At 38.1% G+C, this 21,317-nt stretch overlaps 1 protein-coding gene across 3 annotated transcripts in view; it reads right to left on the reverse strand.

Annotated features, from left to right (window-relative positions):
• The window catches only part of GRM5 (glutamate metabotropic receptor 5), a 234,467-nt gene that overhangs the window by 12,514 nt on the left and 200,636 nt on the right, over positions 1 to 21,317 (reverse strand). For all 3 annotated transcript variants that reach the window (XM_042862524.1, XM_042862523.1, XM_042862522.1), the window contains exon 7: positions 9,779 to 10,718. In XM_042862524.1, the coding sequence (XP_042718458.1) occupies positions 9,779 to 10,718 (940 nt within the window). The remainder of the gene's footprint in view (positions 1 to 9,778; positions 10,719 to 21,317) is intronic.

Genomic DNA, 21,317 nt, shown 5'->3' on the forward strand with positions numbered 1-21,317 from the left:
AAACAGGAAACATTTATTAATTCAATCTCAAAGTTCTCATTTTCTCCATTTGGAAATGAAAATAAATAAATCTGTAAAAAGGGAATTTAATGCTGGAGAGGAGAGAAGAGGAGAGGAGAGGAGAGGAGAGGAGAGGAGAGGAGAGGAGAGGAGAAGGGATTCAGAAAACTTTACAGTACATGCATGAAATATCATCTCTTTGCTCTCCATTGCTTTTACTCAATGTGCTTATCTTGGAACTTGTCTTTTCAATACGCTTATGTTTGGAACTTGTACACTTGTAACACTCAGACTGCTTAGAATTTCAAAGCTGACCACCTTTCCAGGCTGTTATGTCAGATTTTATGTGCAAGTAGTATTTTTCACCAGCACAATTACTTGGTCTTGATATTAAGAAATGATGAATACCTTGCATTTCATAGGAGCGGAATTGGGGCTGACCTTTAGACTAATTAAAGCAATATGTGTATGAAGATTTCTGCATAACTGGATGAAGAATGGACTATGAGGAATATTTAGCATTGTTACTGCAAAGAGTGTTTTGAACTGCAAATATATTGTGTTTTGAAAATCAGTTAGTTATACAAGGCTGGTCATTCTATTTTGATATAGCATTCCATTGCCCTGAATACTTTTAAAGAGGTCTCAGCTAGTTATGGATATTTTTCCATTTATATAATTGTTAAATTATATATCATTAAGTACAGAAATTTAAAATTGTTTCTTTTAAAAAAATCAGCATATAAACATTGCTTGCCTAATAGCAAAACTCCATCAAACAAATCCTCTTAAAGCCAAATGCATAATTAGTTTCTGCAGTCTATTTTTTTAAACTATTTTTCTTCTCTTTACAATTTTTTTTTAAACAATCTATTTTAATTAAACAATCATATGTAGCTGCAACTGGTGGGTTCAAACTACCTTTTTGATGGCATGATATGCAAAGCATTATACTGTATCAAGGAAAGAAGAGTAGACCCATAGTACAGTATTGCTGGTGTGTTTAAGGGGCATGATGTTGGACAAAGACTGCTGTAAGATTTTTGCACATTAGCATCTCATTTACATGAAATGTGGTTCTGCCTGGCTTATTCACTATTTTGAATTACTGTTCTTTCTTTTGCAGGTTTATGCAACTATAGATGTCATGGGAAGGTCTCACTACTTTATTCATCACTTCATTCATTATACTGAATAGGGAAGTTACACTTCATTTGCTCTGAAGTGTTGTAAATGTTAGAAACTTCTTTAGGTTTGTGAAATGGATGGATGGGGCTGTGTCTTGACTTGGATTTGATTTCGATGTGACATTTTCCAAATTTGTTGTCTTATAAGAAAGAGGTTTCTCAAACTGTCTCTTTTCTGCTACCTCATTATTGAATTGTGAACTGTAAAATGATTTAATTTTTTGGCAATGTATAATTGTGTTCTAAGTCTTAAACTGCCAGCACTTTGGATAATTACTGCATCAAAACTACAGCAAAGTTAAAGTGTTGTTGGTTTTATATATTTTAGCAGACCCCTGGCTATATTATAATTCATACAGGCATTTACATAGGAGTAGGCCAGGTCATGTCTTGTCTAGACCTTGTAAGGAGACTAGATATCTTAGTCTTCTTGTGGTAGAATCACAGAATGGCTTGGGTTGGCATGGACCTCAAGGATTATCCAGCTCCAGCCCCTCCATCGCAGGCAGGGCTGCCAACCTGCACATTTAATACTGGAATTTTCATAATAAATAAAATGCCAGTTCATATCAAAGTATGCTCTGGAAAGAAGCAGAAGTTGGTTTGGTAGAAAAATCTCTGCTCTGAACAGATGGTAGTCTGCAACAGGATTTACATCCTGTTGTGTAAAGACAACAGAACACATGTGTATATGCATACAAAATGGACATAAGGAAATTTGAATGGCTTGTCTGGACACTATTTAGTGTGATGGGTAAGAGACATACTGATACAGTGTGCGGTGTCATTTATTTGTCACAACAATTTCAGGAGACAGGTTGGAGGATGAAAATCAAGGTAAGAAAGATAGACACTACTGTTAAAAAATCTACTACCAAACTGCTGGCCCCATCATTACTGTTCCTTCCTTTCCTTTCCTTTTTTTTTTTTTTTTTTTTTTTGTTTGTTTGTTTGTTTTTGTTTTTGTTTTTTTGTATTACACTAACAAGATTGCATTTTTCCATCTAGAGCATATTTGGGCAAGAGTAGACAGGGAACTGTTTACAATGTAAATTTGTTTGAACAGTTCAGCTATAGGATTTGATTCAAAATGATGGAAACACTGTCTTATACAAATAAATAAAAAAATTAAGCTTGAATACATGAGCTCAGTCAATGCAGCCAAACAATTTATATCAATCAATCATTATTTTAATTAAATTTGAGGGGAAAAATTCAAAACAACAACACTAACACTGCACACATTAAAATTCATTGTGATCAGGGCAGTCAAGATTATAAATTCATTGTACAGAGGGAATATTTTAGCAACAATTCATCAAAATCTTTCATACCTAATAACTTTCACTAAGTTACATTAAATATTCTTCAGTCATTTCACAATATTTGAAGTTTAATTAATCACAGCATCAAGCTTGTCTGAAAAAACACCAGGAGCAGTTTATCTAGAGAAAAATGAAGGACTTAAACAATTCAGCAACCTCACAATCCATGTTTTGTAGCATATTAGGTTTAGATAGCTCAGAATGTTTCCCTTGGGAGCTGGTTAGTTAATAAATGTAGACTAATCTGTCAAAAGGATAATGACTTCCCCTGAAGAATCAAAGACTTTTTCCTGCATGCATCAAAATTCTTTTTTAGCAAGGCCATGAAGCAAACAACTTATATCTTGTATCACTTTGCTTACATTTCTGAATAAGAAAAATTCTCTTTGAGGCAGACATTCCGCTCATCTCAGTTGCTACCTTCTCTAGTGGCATTATATCGTGTAAGAGATTTACTCCTCCACTTTTTTTCTGCAGTTTTATAGTACAAAGTCATCCAAACACCTCTGAGCAATTTGTAGTTCATGGTCCCATTGAAACAACACGTGTAGGAGTTAATTTTTAACAATGTGGGGATTTTTTTGGTACATGATAATCTCTCAGTGACTTCTTTTGCTTTATGGTAATCTTTACTTCACTCTTTTTGTAGCACTTTTACTTTTCACCTTTCAGTGGGATTTATGATGCCGAGACGAGCAATGGCTAAATGCTGGTCACTGTTAAAAGTTTAGAGATGGTGCATGACATATCTGTAATGCAACTTCTTAAGCATGAGTTCTCCTAAATCATACTGTTTACTAATCCCCTGTTTAGATGCACTCCACTCCCCCAAGAGCTAATATAAATAATTAAGTTGTCAAGAAATGATTTGCCTGTTCTATAAAACTTCAAGATTTCAAAAAACATCGTTGCCTCTCTCCACTTTAAAATTTTTGTTTGTTTGTTTTTGTTTGTTTCAGTAAGATAAAATGAGAACTGTAAAAGATTTTTTACTGTAAAGTTAGTATAAAAATTTGATGGATGTTACACTTATAAGACAAAACAGACCCAGGGTGGTCATTGTCTGACATAGATAATCACTGTTCTTTCCAACAGGCTGGAAAATAACTTTCTGCCTTCACTGATCAGTTGTTTTATACAAGCCAGAATGGCTCCACCGGGCTTCAAGAGGAAAGCAATCCATCCTGGCCTAGCTGACAGACTGTTAATACAGCTTGTTATGAGCTGTGGTATACCTGTCATGAATTCAACATCATGAGGTTATCACCTCTGTTATGCTCTAAAGTTCCAGAGTTAACCAGTGCAACCACTTGCACTGCTTGCACTAAGAGGTATCTAGCAATTTGGCTGGGAATATTGCTGAGCATGAACACATAACCCCTGCCCTGCTGAAGCACAGTAAGTACAAAGATTCTCATATGAGTTTGGAGGAAAACTGTGGCATTCTTTCTATCATTATTCAAAATGTGTAGAAGAAATGGCTCGTGCTGCATATAAATGAAGACAAAATTGGCACTTGTACAGTAAGAAATGTGTCCGCATAGAATATGCAGTGGCAGGAACTCACAGTCAGTATCTTTCTCAATGACAGCATATTTAAATGCCAGCCAGCTCCAGCTTTCAGCAAACTCCCCCATCTTTCTTTTACACTGCTGTCACAGGCTGGTAGGCCCCCTGGGACAACCCTGTCTTCTTTACAGCATTATTTGCTCCATGTCAAGTAACCACTTTGTTTCATTTCTCAGAATGCTTACCCTCTTGAGGTATTATCTTGCATATTTATGCCAGAATTCCTTTGCATGTTTGCATACACATATTATAAAATCATTTCATTACAACTTGATGTCCACGACTTCAGTCTATCCATTTATGGGCTGAGGCTGATGGTTGGACTAGATGATCTTAGTGGTCTTTTCCAACCTTAATGATTTTACAAATCTAAGACTTACGGATATGTCCCTCAACCAGTCAGCCTTCTCAGTGTTTTCCTCATTATTAGATGTAACAGTTGGATCTTTCAGATGTTTCTGTAACAGCTAAGATCACTTCTTATGTTAGCTCAAGCCTGAAATTTTTGGTTCTTAATTTTTACTTCTATTTGAGAAATTTCAATTCAGGCTTTGGAAAAAAAGTCACTTCGAGATTTTGATGCTGAGATAAAATATATTGGTGTACGATATAGTATTTTAACTGCAATATTTTATAACCACAAATGGTAGCTTCTACGTTAATTCAAGGATATTTGTCTAATTTTTGGATCAAAATATATCCTGTTTGAATTGTAACAAAACAGATATAGCAACCGTAAGATGGAAAAAAAAAAAAAAAAAAAAAAAAAGGAGAGAGAGAAGAGGGAAGGAGGAAGAAAACAGTCACTCCTTGCAGAAAACAAAGTGCACAGCATGACTGTAAACACTTTCCAGAATGCTTCATTATGGCACAGTTTGGGACATTCTGATGTTAATACCAATTATAACAACTTGTGGTCTGAGGCTGAACCCAGTCCAGTGGAAAAGCCTGCCTTGCTCATCACTTTTTCCCCATGGGAGACAGGAAACTCATAGGTACAACTGTCAGCTGGCAATTTAAAAAATCCAACAGGTTCTTAATTTCTTTCTTTGGCCCCTCAGTCTCACTGCAAACATAAATAAATGGGGGCACATACAAACTACAGCTCTGATTCAGGATAACAGCAAAATGCTCTTCATCAGAGGGTGGTGGGCATGAAACAGACTTGTCAGAGCAGTGGGCACAGCCCCAGGCTGCTGGTGTTCAAGGATTATCTGGACAACGCTCCCAGACATATGGTCCCGTGTGGAGCCAGGAGTTGGACTTGATGATCTTTATGGGTCCCTTCTAACTCAGCGTATTTTATGATTCCATGATAATTTTCAAGCAGAGAGCCGTCCCTCAGGTTCAGAGTGGTGTTTTCTCTTCTTCCAGACGTTCTCACCTCACTGCTTAAACAGATCTGCTCCCTGCATTCAGGTCAAGGCTTGATCTACAGAAGAATATCAGTTTTCCATTGGCTTTCACTTGTTTTACAGGAGAGAGCAGTTCAGAATTTGATGCTCAAGTGACAGAGAAGCCCCTTAAGGTGGGTTGGAGACCCATGAGAAGAAGCAGCCAAGGGCAGGAAACACTGTCATTCATACCCAGCAGTGGGAGAACTGGAGACCAGTAGCATGGACTGCATGCGCTATGAAGACTTTGGAGCAAGCTGAAGAGTAAGGCAAAGAACACTGGTAAGATTTGAAAGAATACTACACAGGCATGGGAGCGACAGAGTGTTTGGGGGTTTTAATTAACAATAAAAGGCAAACTTGCCTTTTTGCAGGTTGAGAGAGATGCATGTGTTTAAAGGGAAGTTACAATGAAAATGAAAATGAAGTGTTCCTGGCTTGAACCATTTAAAGACACGTTCCAAAAGAGATAAACACCTACAGCGGTTAAATTATTGTGTGTCATTTAGGAGTAAGGTATTGGAAATGTAAAAGAAGCACTGGAATATCTTCTCTATCCCAGACCAAAACAGCAAAACAGACCTTTTAGTGTGCAGCTGTGGCTAGAAATAGCACAGTACCTACTCTCATAGCAGAAATACACCATCTTTATCTTACAGAGTAGTCGGAGAATAAGAAGAGGACAAACAAAGCCCATACTTCAGACATTTCCAAAAGAGTTCTGCTTCATCTATAACAACAATCCCTGTGACCTTAAGGTAAAATGGAGTTTTGCTCGAATTATTTATGGGCTTCCTAGTCCCTATGAAATTACCAGGTAAAACAGCTAGAAGCAGAACGTCCAGATGCCTCTCTACAGAGGTCACGTGGCTTCCACAGAATCATGCAATTACAGAATGGCTTTTGCTGGAATGGAACTCAAAGTTTATCCAGCTCCAACCCCATGCTGTGGGCTAGCTGCCATCCCGCAGCTCAGGCTGCCCAGGGCTCCATCCAACCTGGCATTGAGCACCTCCAGGCATGGGGCATTCAAAACCTATCTGGACTACCTGTTCCAGTACCTTGCCACCCTCTTGGTGGCAAAAAAACATTCCCCTGCCATCATATTTAAACCTCATCTCTAAATTTTAAAACTCTACCCCCTTGTCCAATCATTACCTACCCTTTCACTACAGCTATGTGGTGTTCAGCATTCTTCTTTGTGGTGCTGCTTCTATTGATGTTCAATTTGAAACAATGCCTTACTTTGAAACAATGGTAGAATATATTTCGTAGGCTAGAGCTTATTCACAATAGTCTACATGAAATGTTTTTTATTTCATTGGGTGATGAATAGCTTTACTCTGCTCAGTAATATATTTTGGTGAAAATACATTCCAACACTCAGTCACAGCTTGCCTGAGTTTTTTTTTTTTTTAATTTTTTTTTATTTTATTTTATTGAAGAGCACCCCATGCAAAAAGTCATTTAGGACTGTAACAGATGTATTGCTTTATTTAGGCAAAAACAGCGCTGTTATCTGTCATCTTGCAGCTGATGTGAAAGCTCTGAATGGAGCCTTGGTATTATCTGTTTGACAATGATTTTGATGCAATACTACGCTGTTATAAATTAGTGTCAAGAACAAAAAGGCTAATGATAGGGGCTCCTCTCTACACTGTTGATTTAAATAACATCTTTCTTTAAAACTCAACAGTGACTCACTCTCTCTTAAATAAAACCCCACTGTGCTATTTAAATAATACCATGTAGCTCTACTGCATATTTCCTTTGATTCTGAGTACTTCAGTGTTTACTTGAAAAACCTATCAAAACAAGATTGTGAACACTGTACTGAATAATATACCATGAAACATATTACTTCGTGCAATTTTTTAAAAATATTCTATTTTTTAATGTTCTACTTTCTCATGCTCTACAGTGAGCAGAAGTGAGGCTGAAAGTGGCTTTTTTTTTTTTTTTTTTTTTTTTGTTTTTTGTTTTGTTTTGTTCTTGAAGATGATATCAGATACAGGTAAATTCCTGAGCAGCATTTTAAATTTCTTCAGTATATTCTAGGACTCTGTTTCATTTTCTTTCATGTAACTAAAGAGACAATGATTAGAGAATTTCTCATAATTGATGGAATCAGTTTGATGTTGGATTCCCAAACCCTTCAGGCACATACTGGCTAAGCACTGTTAAGTTCATTGGCACCATCACAGTTTAACTAGCTTAGGCATTTTGCTGCAGTTTTAAGTGTTGATGAGTAATGCTGGCAGCATGAAAGCTTTTCTCCTAGTGTCAGATAAAACACTCTAGTTTTTTATATCTAGGTAAATATGCCAGTATATCAGCTTTGTGCTGCTTTCTTCATTCTTACACAAATGCAGCTGATGCTCTCAATGCTATTTTCAATGCTATTGAAAAAGAAGTCACTATCAATAATCTATTATGTTTTACTAATACATCTCTACTGTAGGTGTATTCTACACATAGAGACAAAGAAATGAAACAGAGTCCTCAAAAAGAAGAAAATACATCTTGTCTTTAAGACACTCCATACTCTTCAGAATAAAAAAAAATATTTTGGAGCAATTTTTTTTTTTTTTTTTTTTTTTTTTTTTAACTGAGCCATAACACACAACAAACAAATCTTTCCCAAGTCCAAGATCCATTATCTGTAATTTCTCCTTGCCAGGAAAAATATTGTGAAATGGCAAGTGAGTTCTGAAACCAAAATGAGGGCAGATAAGAATGATCTAAAAGAGGAAGAATGTTATCCTGTTGAGGACACTATGAAGAATGCCTCTTTTACAGCCCAGAAGTGGTTGCAGGTCTCCTAGCTTCAACATCTCAGGTCACACAAACAGACAGAGTTTGTAGAGAGGTACATTTCAGGTAACCATCACATAAGCTGATACAGGATTTATTATTTTGAAACATCATCTTACTCTTCATCTGAAAATGAACTGAAAGATAATGCTATTTACAGATATAAGATACCTGGTAAAAACCCATCAACTTATGTATCAATTAAAAATCACTGAAAGAGAATCATGAGAAATAAACTGGCAGAAACAAATAATCATTTTGACATAACCTGCCCTCTGTTTTTTATTACTAAAATTCTCCTTTGAATCAAAACTTTGGATCATAGAGAAATTGAACTACAAATTGCCATTGTTCCATGTAAACTTCAGTGTGAATAATGACACATCAAGAAATACTCATATTATCAATCATGAAATCCATATGTTTCAGTGAGGAGGGAAATACAACTGTCACTTCTGGGCGAGGCATGCAGAGCTGAGGAATGATAAGATTTCTTTTCTGCATTCATACAGGCAGAATTCCATGTTTATGCTAATAATTAAATAACCCAAAATCACCCTCATCACCAACATACCAAAAGTGTAAGAGATCAAAAGACGTAAATGAACCACTGACTTGGATGTGCTCCTGCACAGTCTGTCTATGAGTCTGGACTGTATTTCCACTTTAGAGTTTTCCTTTCCCCTTGGTGTTCACTGACTGTAATTTTTATATAATGAACATACAAGCTGTCATCATGATCACTGAATTCAGGTATTTTTGTGGCAAGAAACAAAGAAATAGCTCACAAGGAGGTATCTGGTTGATGGCAGGAAGAGTAGCAAACGTGGGGCCTATGAGCAACTGACTTTTAGGAAGATGAATAGAGAAAAAGATATCAAGATAGGTAAAGAAGAGAAGATAGATAAGGACAAGGAGAAAGAAGGCAGGGAGAAATAACAGAAGAAAGGAAAATCAGGCAATAGAAGAGAAAAGACATAACAGAAGAATCACAAGACAAATCCTCAGATGCCTGAGTGGCCACTCGTGATGCCACATGTGTTGGCTACTCCACCTTGATTTTGTAGCATTAGCAGCCACTCAGTTGTCCTCCTGCTGTGACTAGAGAAAAAAATACAGTGACTGTGCAATTCATTCAAGTGAAAGAGCTTGCAAATGAGTGCATTAAGGACAAGGTAATTAGTAATATTTCTTGATCTTGTTTTCTCCCTGCTAAGATCTTACTTCTCTCCCTGCAAGAAGTGGACAGTTTACACAGCCAATGCTTCCATCTCTGAGATTGTTTGTCCATTGTGCTGTGTCCCGCTTTTGCACAACATTTTGACTAAATCAGACCTGTTGTAGATGTGGGAAAGAGGACTTCTCCTCTCCCAGTGGTGAGGCAAAGGGAATTAATATATCTCCCTCTGTCCTTTCATTATTAGCATTATCACTGAACCCTCGGAAAAACATAATAACTTCCCCACACTCACACATTAGCAGACTTTACCTAAGTGTTTCACCAGATGATCCCCTTCTTTTCCACAGGTTCACCAGGCTGCTTGAGCGGCTTGCAGCCGAAGATGACTTCCCATCCCCCACGTGCATGCGGACCACAGTCGATGTGGTGAATGCGCTGCGTACATTCCTTTCAGGCTTAGCAAGGATGATGTAGACCTTGGGCACAAACATACAACCAAGGGCCACCGTGGCACTCAGACTCACTGAGAAACACATGGTGATTATCTTGTAGTTGCTTCCAAAATATATTGGCACAAAAGCCAGCCAAATGATGCAGGTGGTATACATTGTAAAGGCAATATACTTTGCTTCATTGAAATTAGCTGGGACATTTCTTGTCTTAAATGCATAAAAGGTGCAACTCAAAATTAATAATCCATTGTATCCAAGGGGGGTTACAACACCCAAGTTGGTGGTGTTACAAATCAAGTAGACCTCTCGGATGCTTGGGTAATCATGCATTATATCAGGTGGCTCCATTATAAAGAGGGCAACAATTATGCCTAATTGTATACATATCAAGATAAATGCAATAACAAGTTGGGCACAGGCACTCATGAATCTAGGTTTCTTTGTACAAATTTTCTTCTTGCTGCCAGCCAGGATTCTTGCAATGCGGTTGGTTTTAGTTACTAAAGCAGAATAACTCATAGCTGGGGAGAGACCGATGCCAATTCGTTGAAGATAGCAGTAAATCTGTTGAGGTTTTGCGATGAGACAGAAAGTGCACAAGTAACCCAAGCAGATGCCAGCTAGAATGATGTAACAAAGTTCTCGGCTGGAAGATTTGACCACTGGAGTATCACGATACATTATGAATATAGCCGTAACAAACAAGGTTGCCAGCAGACCCAGGCACGCAAAAACAACTGCTGCAATTGGTTCAGGATCACCCCATCTGAGATACTGGACTGGGATGAGGTCACAACCTACAGGGAACAACAACAACAACAAAAAAGTAAATTGAAGTATGTAGGAATTAGATTCTTTAATGATAGTTTTACAGATTTTTCTCTTTCATGAAGTTGCTGTTACCATCAGTGTAGGCTAGTATTATTGATATAATGGCATACTAAATATTTTTCAGTGACAGCTTATTTCAATAACATTTTATCTGTTTGGAGTCTAACAATCTAACACTATGACTGAAAAAATGTTCAAACGCATTAAGAAGTCACCTTGCATCACAGTGAAATTTACCCTTTATTATTATTATTTTTTTTAATTTAGTAATTTAAGGAAAAATTTCATAATCAAGTTGCATTGCCTTGATGTGAAATGCTCAAAAGTTGTCTGCATAGCATATGTCCTTTAAGGAGCAGGCATCAATGATATACTAACATACACTAATTATGAAGTATATTGGTACTTGTTTAATGACTATGAAGATACTCTAGCCATCAAGGAAAAAAAGTACTTCTTCCTCATACAGAATAATTTTTTTCCAGCAAGACTTTTCTGGGGTTAATGATGCAGATTATATGTACTTTAGGATGTCCCACAGTACTCATTTCCATATCTGTCATTCACACTTTTAAGATGTTTGAGGAATTAATCTCTCATCTAGTTCACAAAATCAAACCAATAATAATAAATTAGAGTCAAAGCTGAATTAAACACGTGCAGCCCCTTCAAAGGATGTTAGTTTTTTCAGTTTATGTATGTGTTTAATAAGTCATTCTTTGTACCTGTCTGTCAATGGTTTATGGGCTGGTTCCGCCCAGCTCTGTGACTAGAGGGGCAAAGGGACCCAGGGAACCACACCCAGGGAAGGGAAAAAGGGAAAAAGGGAAAAGAGGGGCCTGAAAACAAAAAAGCAGCAATGATTTGAGGATAAACAAACTAATTTACTAAATAAGGTATCGAAATGCAAGATAACTCACTATAACACAAAATAATACAATATAATTAGAGTTGAAGCTAATAAATCAAATAAACAAGAGTATCTGAAAGCCAAAGGTTTTTCATTCCACAGAGTGCTTGACTAACTAGTTAGCTTGACTAACCTTTATTACAAATTAAAAATGACCTCAAAATTTAGGACTGTTGGAATCAAACTGCTTTTTGGCTGGGCCAGACATAAAAATGTCAGCCTGCCTCAGGGTAGAGGGTGGCAAAAGAATTTTACCCCTTATGGATGGAGTGCTGGGTATTCACATCTGTATTTTCAGTAATAAGAGCAATTTAGACAAGACGCTGTTTGATGAGGACCTGGATGCTGAGCAATTCAAATTAGTAAAGGAGCCTGGGATCCCAATATCTTGATGATCAGTGGGAAAAGCAGGCATCTGTTTTTTGTGGAAATTCTACATGTAAGATGTTTAGTCTTTTCCTTTATTTTCAGTGGAGCTTGAGGTATTTTGAAATATCTCATTGACATTCTTAATAATAAAAAACCTTTCCATGCTAATAATTTTGGTTAATATTAGATTTAGATCCCTTCTCCTCCCAGTATTTCTATATTATGTATTTCTAAACAACACTGTAAAAAAAAAATATAAGTATCTACAATATGATATTATAATAAATATGTTGTCAAGCAAAAGTATGAGGCAGATAGTTCTGTATTCCTGCAGAAAAATCAGCAGAATTAGGGTAACAAAATGTTTTACATATCCGCAGTTAAAGGATACATCGCTTTGGAGTAACAGAGTTTTGCCCTTGATAATTAAACAAAGATTAATTGGCCATTTGTATTTTAACTGCTTTGGTGTGATAAGCTTTCTGCTGCAATAATAAAATTATTGCCATGTCTTAACGTAACAAAGACATTTAGATCTTCACAAAATACTCACGTGAGCATTCATTAACTCCTTTTGGTTTTAAAGGGTTTTCTTATTCAGACTGAGGGAGACAAGGTATTTCATTCTGATTTCATCAAGATTAATGTAGCATGCAAATGACATAATTAAAATCATTCTATACCACTAAGAGTGGCGGAAGAAGGGTGAATAGCAGAAAGCACTCTCTGGGGTAAGTAGATATCCCTCCTGACGTGAGTTCTTCCCAAAGAAGTTTTCTGGGCTTGTTTAGCTTGGAAAAGAGAAGGAGCTGGGGAGGCCTCGTTGCATCCTTCCAGTACTTGAAGGGAGCTTACACACAGGAGGGGTTACCGACTTTTTACACAGTCCGGTATCAATAGTACAAGGGGGAATAGCTTTAAACTAAAAGAGGGCAGATTAACATTAACAGAGTTAGGAATAAATTTTTTACTCAGGGCATGGTGAGGCCCTGACACAGGCTGCCCAGAGAAGCTGTGGATGCTTCTTCCCTGAGGTGCTCAAGTCCAGGTTGGATGGGATCTTGGGCAGCCTGATCTGGTGGGGGGCAACCAGCCCATGGCAGGGGGGTTGGAACTGGGTGGGCTTTAAGGTCCCCTCCAACCCACACTGTTCTATGATTCTATGATTTCATCAAATGTAATTAATATTTTGGAGAAACCATTTGTTACCAGCCTCTGTTACTTCTGCATCTTGGACTGGAATTTTCTAATGTTCTTACCTTACAGCTAGCCTTTATCTGCAGACAATGATATAGAGGCTGACCTGTGCACAGTTTCTAACATTACAACAGAGGCCAAACATTTCTTGCTGGTTTAAAACTATTTCATGCCTTTCTTGCTTTATTACCCTTTTACATTCTCTTAATAAAATACCTGAGAAAAGAGTTGAAACTTGTGCCATTTTTATTCTCTGTAACTGAGTGTACTTTGCAAGGGGAATGCTAAGCTGTGCAATTATTTATTCTTCAATTAAGATTTAAGGACTAGATATTCTTCATAAAGCAAATGATTGGTGAGGCTTTCATTTCACAGTTTTGCAGATAATGTTTTCTGACAATGACACTTTGCAGAAAGAGATGATCAAATCAAGTAAAAGAAATATGGGAAAATGGCACAGTCACTGTACAGTCAGTTTGATGGCTATTATTATACCAAGGCAAATGCTGAAAATTCTAATAAAAGAATATTTCCCATCCCATAAATAACTGTGTGCTCAATGGTGATTTGGACAAAATCCCATCCCATAGCCCACTTCTTACACTTCATCAACATCTTCAAGCACCTGGAAAGTCTTCTCTCCTCACAGGCTCAGAAACTCCAACTGAAATAGAGCCAGAAGGCCCAATCCTGTCTTCCCTGCAGTGGGCTGAGGCAATCTTTGTCTGGTGGAAAGGCTGTTAGGAGCAATGCCAGTGTCCAATTTGGAGCAGGTATAGAGTTGCACTCTGTGCTCAAAAGCGTGCTGCTTCTGGGACCAGTAAAATTGACATAAAACAATCTCTATGTTTCTCTGGCCAGAGACAAAAACTGTGGGAGCTAAGTACTAGATATACGTATAAATAGCAAGACAGATATAAAATATCAGAGTCCCGTTCAACATGCCAGGGAAGAGATTTCTGTGAGGAGCACTAAAAAAAAATATCACCAACAAATTACAGATGAGGGTATCTGAGGATTTCCTGGGATAGAAAATAGATCTGATATTCTGTAATATCCACCTCTCTAAGGATGGGCTAAATGGTTCTACAAATGAGATGAGAGCTCTTGAAGATTTGACCCTTGCCACAGGTCTGAGTAGCCTCTGCTCCCTCTCCTGAAGTAAACTTGCCACTTCTGATCTTTCATATTGCTTTAAAATTAGTTAGTCTGGATAAGAGTTCACAGATATGAAGCATTCTGTTATCATTCTTATTTTCAGGGGATTTAATCATGACACTGTCTTAATTTGTTATTACAGCCTTGGTGCCCAAGAGAGCTTACTATACCTTCATTATCTGTAAAACTGAAAATCTCCTTCATGACAGGCAATATGGAACACATAATTAAACTAGCTCCAAAGGTAAACATGACAGATTAAGGGTTGTAAATAGGATGCAGTCAGCAAAGTGAAGGGAATTCAGAGAAATCCCGTAAGTCAACATCATGAACAGAAGTTCATTATCAGTCCATATGAAGAGTAAAACTGATAGAAAGTCACTGCTGTTTTTGTAAATTCTAAACATTTTTGTGGAGTGAGGCAGTTAGGCACCCCTTAACAAAAGATGTACTTTTCATCTTTTTTTTTTTTTTTAATCTCTGTCATAGATAGCAGGAGTTCAATTGTCATGCCTAAACAACAACCTACTGACTTAGCATCATAGACTTGTATGAGTTGTAAGAGACCTTTAAAGGCCATCTAGTCCAACTCTACTGAAAAGAACAGGGACATCTACAGCTAGATAAGGTTTCTCCAAACCCTGTCCTGCCTGACCTTGAGTGTCTACAGGGACAAGGCACCCACCACCACCTCTCTAGGCAACCTGTTGCAATTCACAACTACTTAGTTGTGAAAGAGAATCTCAACGTGGGACTTACCACACATGATTGAATGCGTATTGCTGCCATGTTGTTAGATATTCTATATGAATATTCCTGAGTTTTCCCTGTGCCATAATTTCAAGAAATGGTAGAAGGGAAATCTTGATTAATGATCCAGATTTTCACATATGGAGAGATGAGAGACAGGAATTGATTCAGAACCAAAATCCTAGTGAATCTGGCAGGAAAATCTTCATAATATTGTTTTTTTTTTTTTTTTTTTTTTTTTTTAGAGGGGAAAAAAACCCAAACTGTTGCCTGAACTGTCAAGACAAATGTGAGAAATACACTCTTCAAAGTCCTGGGTGAAAATCAGCCCTGCTGATGTCCATGTGGAATATGTGCCGTTGAAATGAGAGAGCACATCTGTAACATTTCAGTACTAAGGTCTGGTACCTTTCAATGTGGTAATCTGAACTATTAATATCAACAGTTCTTTCTCTTGTTCCAGGGAAATCTTTCATAGTCACAGCAATAGGAAGACATGTGGAAGCAACCACCTGTTTAATTATCATCTGCAGCAACTTCCAGGCTGGCACATTTACTGAAACCATCCACGAGGGTGGGTTTGCACTGACAAGGGGCACAGCTGAGAACTGATTTCTTCTGCTTCTTCTACAGGGCTGGAGCAGGGACCTATCACATCATATCCTAAACTGCAGCAGCAGAGGCTTCTGTATAGCAGGAGGTGAAGTTCCAAGTAACTCAAGAACACTGATTTAGCTGTGAACTGCAGTAAAAGGCAAGGCCATGAGTCTTAGAATAGTTCATTAAAGTTACTGTATGACCAAATGGGGAATGGTTCCTAAATTAAACAAATGTGCAGAATGATCAGAACAACTGATGAACTGTAGGAGTTGAGTCCATCTATATGTCAACTCTGATGTTTTGACTTGAGTTTCACCAAAATGAATACTAGCTCCATGTTTTAAATGTAGTGTTTTTAATGCAGAAATCCTGGTCATAAATATTGTCACCTGAACATTTAACTCACTGTTATCTGCTTTTTCCAAAAGGCAGATGTGAGAATGACTTATGGAAATGGCTACATTTCATTTGGCATAAAAAGGAAAAGGAAGTACACTTTTCCTGTGAAATTAGGGTGAAAAATCAGATTTCATTTTAGTTGATGCACATCTACAATGATGAGAACAACTTCACAAAAAATTATGCCCTTCTTTTAACCCGTCTGAATTACAGCCTTGGAATTTATGATAAAAGTAGGATCTTAATACTTCAGCAGCAAAATCAATGTCAGCATGGGCTAAATTCTGTTCTGCCTCATGCTCACAACTGTCAGGCAATTACTAAAATTACCAAAGGTTTCAACTTTATAATGAATTGTGATAGAAGAAAGGCATTTTATGGCAACAATCAGTTACTGTTAGATATTTCAGGCACAGATATGAATAACTTTTTTTCATTAAGGATCCAGATGAATGAGATATTCAATTTTCAGAACCCTACATTACATCAAGAATGGGCAGTGAACAGGAAGAACCAGCATCACCCCTATGCTGAGTCCCAACTGGGCTGTACCAGACCATGCCCAGGGCTCCTTGCACCACCTGTTTTCTGCTGATCTCACTGACAACATGAGCAATGTTCTCAAGATAAGGGAGGCATTCATTTTCATTTCTCAGGGAGAAATCCTGAACAAGCAGAGCTTGTTGGTGAAGCCTTTTTCCTCCAGCTACAGGAGGTATTATGATCAGAGGATCTCATCTTGCTTCAACCACCCTGACAAGTGCAGGAAAAGCATGTTGAGTTACAGGCGATCCAGGAGCCTCCTGGAATGTACTGAGGATCCCCTCCCAAGCCAGGCAATAGATGGCCCCACCAAGGGGGATGCAATACTGGATCTGTTGCTGACCAACGCCAGTGAACTGATTGATTACATCAGCACTGGAGGCTGCCTGGGCTGTAGTGACCATGCAGTAGTGGAATTTACACCCTTGAGGGATACTGGACAGACAGAGTAAAAATCAGGATGTTAAATCTTCGGAAAGCCAAATTCCAGCTCTTCAGGGAGTTAATCAACAAAGCCCTTGGGGAAACCATCCTCAAATGAAAGAGAGCAGAGAAGGGATGGCAGATCTCAAAGGAAGCTTTTCCTGGGGCACAAGATCTCTCCATCCACAGGTAAAGGAAGTCAAGAAAGGAAGACAAGAAACTCAAATGATCTTGTGATTCTATGAATCCATAGGAGTACAAGCTTGGGTTCAGGAAGGAGCAGGCTGATAACAGAACACAGCACCAGTATAGTCAGCATGTTGAAGTGTTTTGTCATGTAGAGGTGGAATGCACTTTTTTTTCCCCCTAGTTCTCACCATTCAAGTGCTGTTTGGATACTCCAGTTCCTATCTAGCATTTTCAAACATGAAGATCATAAATCTGCTATACTGGGTATACTGCACCTTATTAGGTGAAGGAATTTTTGTAACTATAGCAAAAATGCATATTTCTGATGTTTAGCCTTATCCATGAATGACAAAGAAAACTTTTCAAGAACCGTAAAGTATTTCACCTCCTATGTTCATCGGAATCTAATCAAGAAAATCAAATAACCAGCATAGTTGGAGTACACAGAGAGTGATGAAAATGTCAGTGTAGCCTGAAGATAATCCAAAAGTCACTTAATTAATATCATCTGCTTTCTTTGATGCCCCCGACATTACCAGAACCGTTTCTGTTGTTGTTTTCTATTGTCCCTGAATCACAGAAAGAAAGAATAATTGTCTCTTTCCCCCTCAAAAATGTCCTGGGGACAAACCCTGGGGATCACCAGATCAAGATGTTCCTACAGCCACTCACAAACTTTCGCACTGCTGAGCAAAACTTGTTCAGTTTTCCCAAGGTATCCTTCCTGAATGCAGACGATCACGCCCTCAAAGTCAGTGGATTCCAGGAGAACTAAAAAGCATTTCTCAGCCTACTGAAAAATCAGTTGCATCAAGATTTGGATCAAAAAAGGTAAGAGTTTCTTTATTCATATCTAAACACACCTGGAATCCATTTCTCTTCCTCCCACTGTGAATGTAGCACCATTAAGTGTTTTAAGGAACAGTGGAGGTGTAAGCATATCATTCTGGACTTCAAATCATGCGTTTCTTCTGCTCTAATGGAGTATGGCTCAGTCACACTGAGTGCTGTGTGAAGTGGTTGTGTCACATGCACACATTACTAACAGAGTGTTAGGAAGGAGATCTACAGTACATAAGTAGACCAGTTGACACTAGCCCAGGAGAAAGATTTGGACCTGGAGTGCTTTTGGGGATAGTACACATGGACTGGGGAAAAAGAAAAGAGAATTAGTAGGTTTGCATTCTAGGTACAGTTTGGTCCCTGGGGAAAGTTCTGTGCACAAGCAATGAAAATAAAATTTGTAAGGAATAAGATATTAGCAACTAAACATTGTTTTCCTTGCCTCAGTTTTTCTAGATAGATATATTTTCCAGTAACTGACTTAATCAAGAGAAATTCTTCCTCCCACTCATTTTTCCCTTTGGACTTACTAAGCCTTACTGTACTTGAGATCTCACAGCTCTTTATCTTTTATGAGAATAATGGTTTCCTACACACGTTGCATCTCTTCTGTCTGCTCTCCTCCTGCAGCTGAATTCTCATATTGGTGATTCTCATTCAGGTGGCTGAAAAACAAGACTGAACTTTTTTTTATAAGCAGCATCTCAGCCATTATATCTTTTATATATTGAAGTTTGTGGCCCAAATTGATACCAGCCATTGTGTATAAGAAAACTGAAGTGATGTTTTGTTGTATGAGCCAAGAAAGGATTTAAAAAAATGTTTTTATCTAAGTTCGGACCTCTGGCAGACAGTGAGGTGCAGCTTCACATTGAAAGCCTTTCCTTTTGCATGGCTGATAAATTTACTGACTCAGAAACCAGAGACTCAAAAGCAGAACTCTCATATAAAAGTGACCATGCAAGGAAGACTTATTCCAGTGAGCTTTTATGTGTGGCCTTGAGAAGCTGACATTACCTAAGATATGGCTTTATCTTGCAGCAAAGAGACACAGTCTGCTGCAGTATCAGATGTAGGGACATCTCAAGGAGATTAGTGTGTGCTTTGAAAAGTTAATGAGAAGTTTGCTCACCAGAATTCAAAATGCACTTCTCTCTCCTTACATTTACTTCATATTTATTACTAAACTTACACTGCAAACAAAGTTAGATCAAGAGGTAATTTCTTTACAAGTTGCAAAAGTTGGGTCTATAAATACAATCGTAAAAACATACAGCTTAATATATCATATAGATAAGTTGGGAATAAACTTTTTAAAATCTGTTTTTGATACAAGGCTAAATAAGACCAGATCCAATCATCATGTGAATAGTTAAGTTAGATGGGAAACATAAGGCCATGCAGCTATGATGATAGGGATCCTGTTACCAGGAACGCATGCTGTATCAGCAGTGTTCATAGAGACTGAGGTAGGGTTCAGTTACCCAATGCTCTGCTGAATCTGTGCCCAGCTAAGAAACAACAGCTAGATCTCCTAAAAACCATTGCTTGGCATTGATGCCCACTGATGTTTAATGTGTGCCTATCAGATTTCATTGCCATACAACACAAAATGCATGTCTAAAGACTGCATAATCAATGAATGTACAGATGTTACAGTTATGAGATATACCAGAGAGCTTAGCTACGTAGTTATTACACCAAACCAGAAAAGATAGGATGCTTACCTGTATCCTGGGCTCACTTATGAAACCCCAATGGAGCAGATCTCCTGAAAAGATACCCTGTGGTAGTCAGCTCTTAAATGGGTCTAGGAGAGGTGGAACCAGGTTCCACCCCTTCCGGCAGCACAGCTGAATTGCCTTCACCTGTGGCTGACTCATTGCTTGCCTCAGGTGATCAATCAGAGGCTCAGGCCGTGATTCAGCATACAAAAGACAAATGAAATGTTTTCAAAATATAACAGTACATGTATTACATGAAGCAGTTGGTTTGACTGGAAGAACAACTTTCCTTCAAAATGCCCAGAGTTAGGTGGAAAAGCATTGACCCAACCCACTCTTGTTCTTCCATCTTGAGGGCAAAGTAATACCTTGAGAGGATAAATGCTACCACAAGCCCAGATTGATACCTGGCTGTGGGTCCTGAGTGTCCTGGAGAGCCAACACAAAGCCCCAGGCACCAGAGCAATGCTGGAGGCTGTCTGCTCCACTTTGCCTTACATACAGCACGTAAAGTCTATTTCCTTCCCTCCCCTTCCCTTCAAATTCTCCAACATGATGGGCAGTTATAAGCACCACTGTTTCAAAAAAGGATCCTCTATTGACCAGATGAGGCACTTACAGCAATTTCCCTTCTAGCCTCATTGTAGCAGCTGTTATTCCAGCTGATCTACTTTGGGTAAAAATTTATGTGCTAGCTGAAACAAATGTGTGATCTGGGAACTGCTGCATTTCAGAGGAATTTGTTTGAAGAGTTGGCCATTTGCACCAGTTGACTTTCACAAGTTGATCAGCCTGGTGCAGCAGCCTGGTCCATGCAGTGGGGTCAACGTATGGCCAAGGCAGGATGTAAATTTGAGTTTATACTCAAAATTGTGTACTGTGCGCTGAAAGAAGGAATCAAATGGATCAAGTTCTCTTCTTCCTTTCTCCATTCCCATGACATGAGAATGCTTTTCCTGATGTGAGAGGGGTTTTCTGACTGATTGCTGTGTGCTCAGGAAGGCAGTGCTGGAGGTTCAGGACTAGAGGAGAGTTTACAAATCTAATTTGCTGCTGTTTCAGTTTTATCAGTTAAAAGTTTTCTTCAGAAGTTTAATGTTTGGCATTTTCTGATAAATACCCTATCAATTTCATAGTTAAATAATTTTAAAATTATTATTTATAGTAATTAGTATTCTTATATCATGTATTACCACAATGTAACATCCCTTAAGAGGGAAAAATTTTGATTAACCTTATTTACAGAAATCTATCTAAAGGCCAAACACTATCTGACACTCTTCCAATTACATAAATTCACCCAGCAAATTGTTTTTCCTTATGTCTTCCTTCTCTTTAATCTCACTCATTTCTCACTTCATCCATAGGAATTATATGTAAACTGAGTCTCTGAACTCTTCTGGAAAAAGCCTGTCTCTTCTCCTCTGGTGCAAAGACAGCCATAATGGGAACCTGATCCC

Source organism: Lagopus leucura, unplaced genomic scaffold (assembly GCF_019238085.1).
Source record: "Lagopus leucura isolate 7727_CA_CO unplaced genomic scaffold, USGS_WTPT01 Super-Scaffold_702, whole genome shotgun sequence".
Taxonomy (NCBI): domain Eukaryota; kingdom Metazoa; phylum Chordata; class Aves; order Galliformes; family Phasianidae; genus Lagopus; species Lagopus leucura.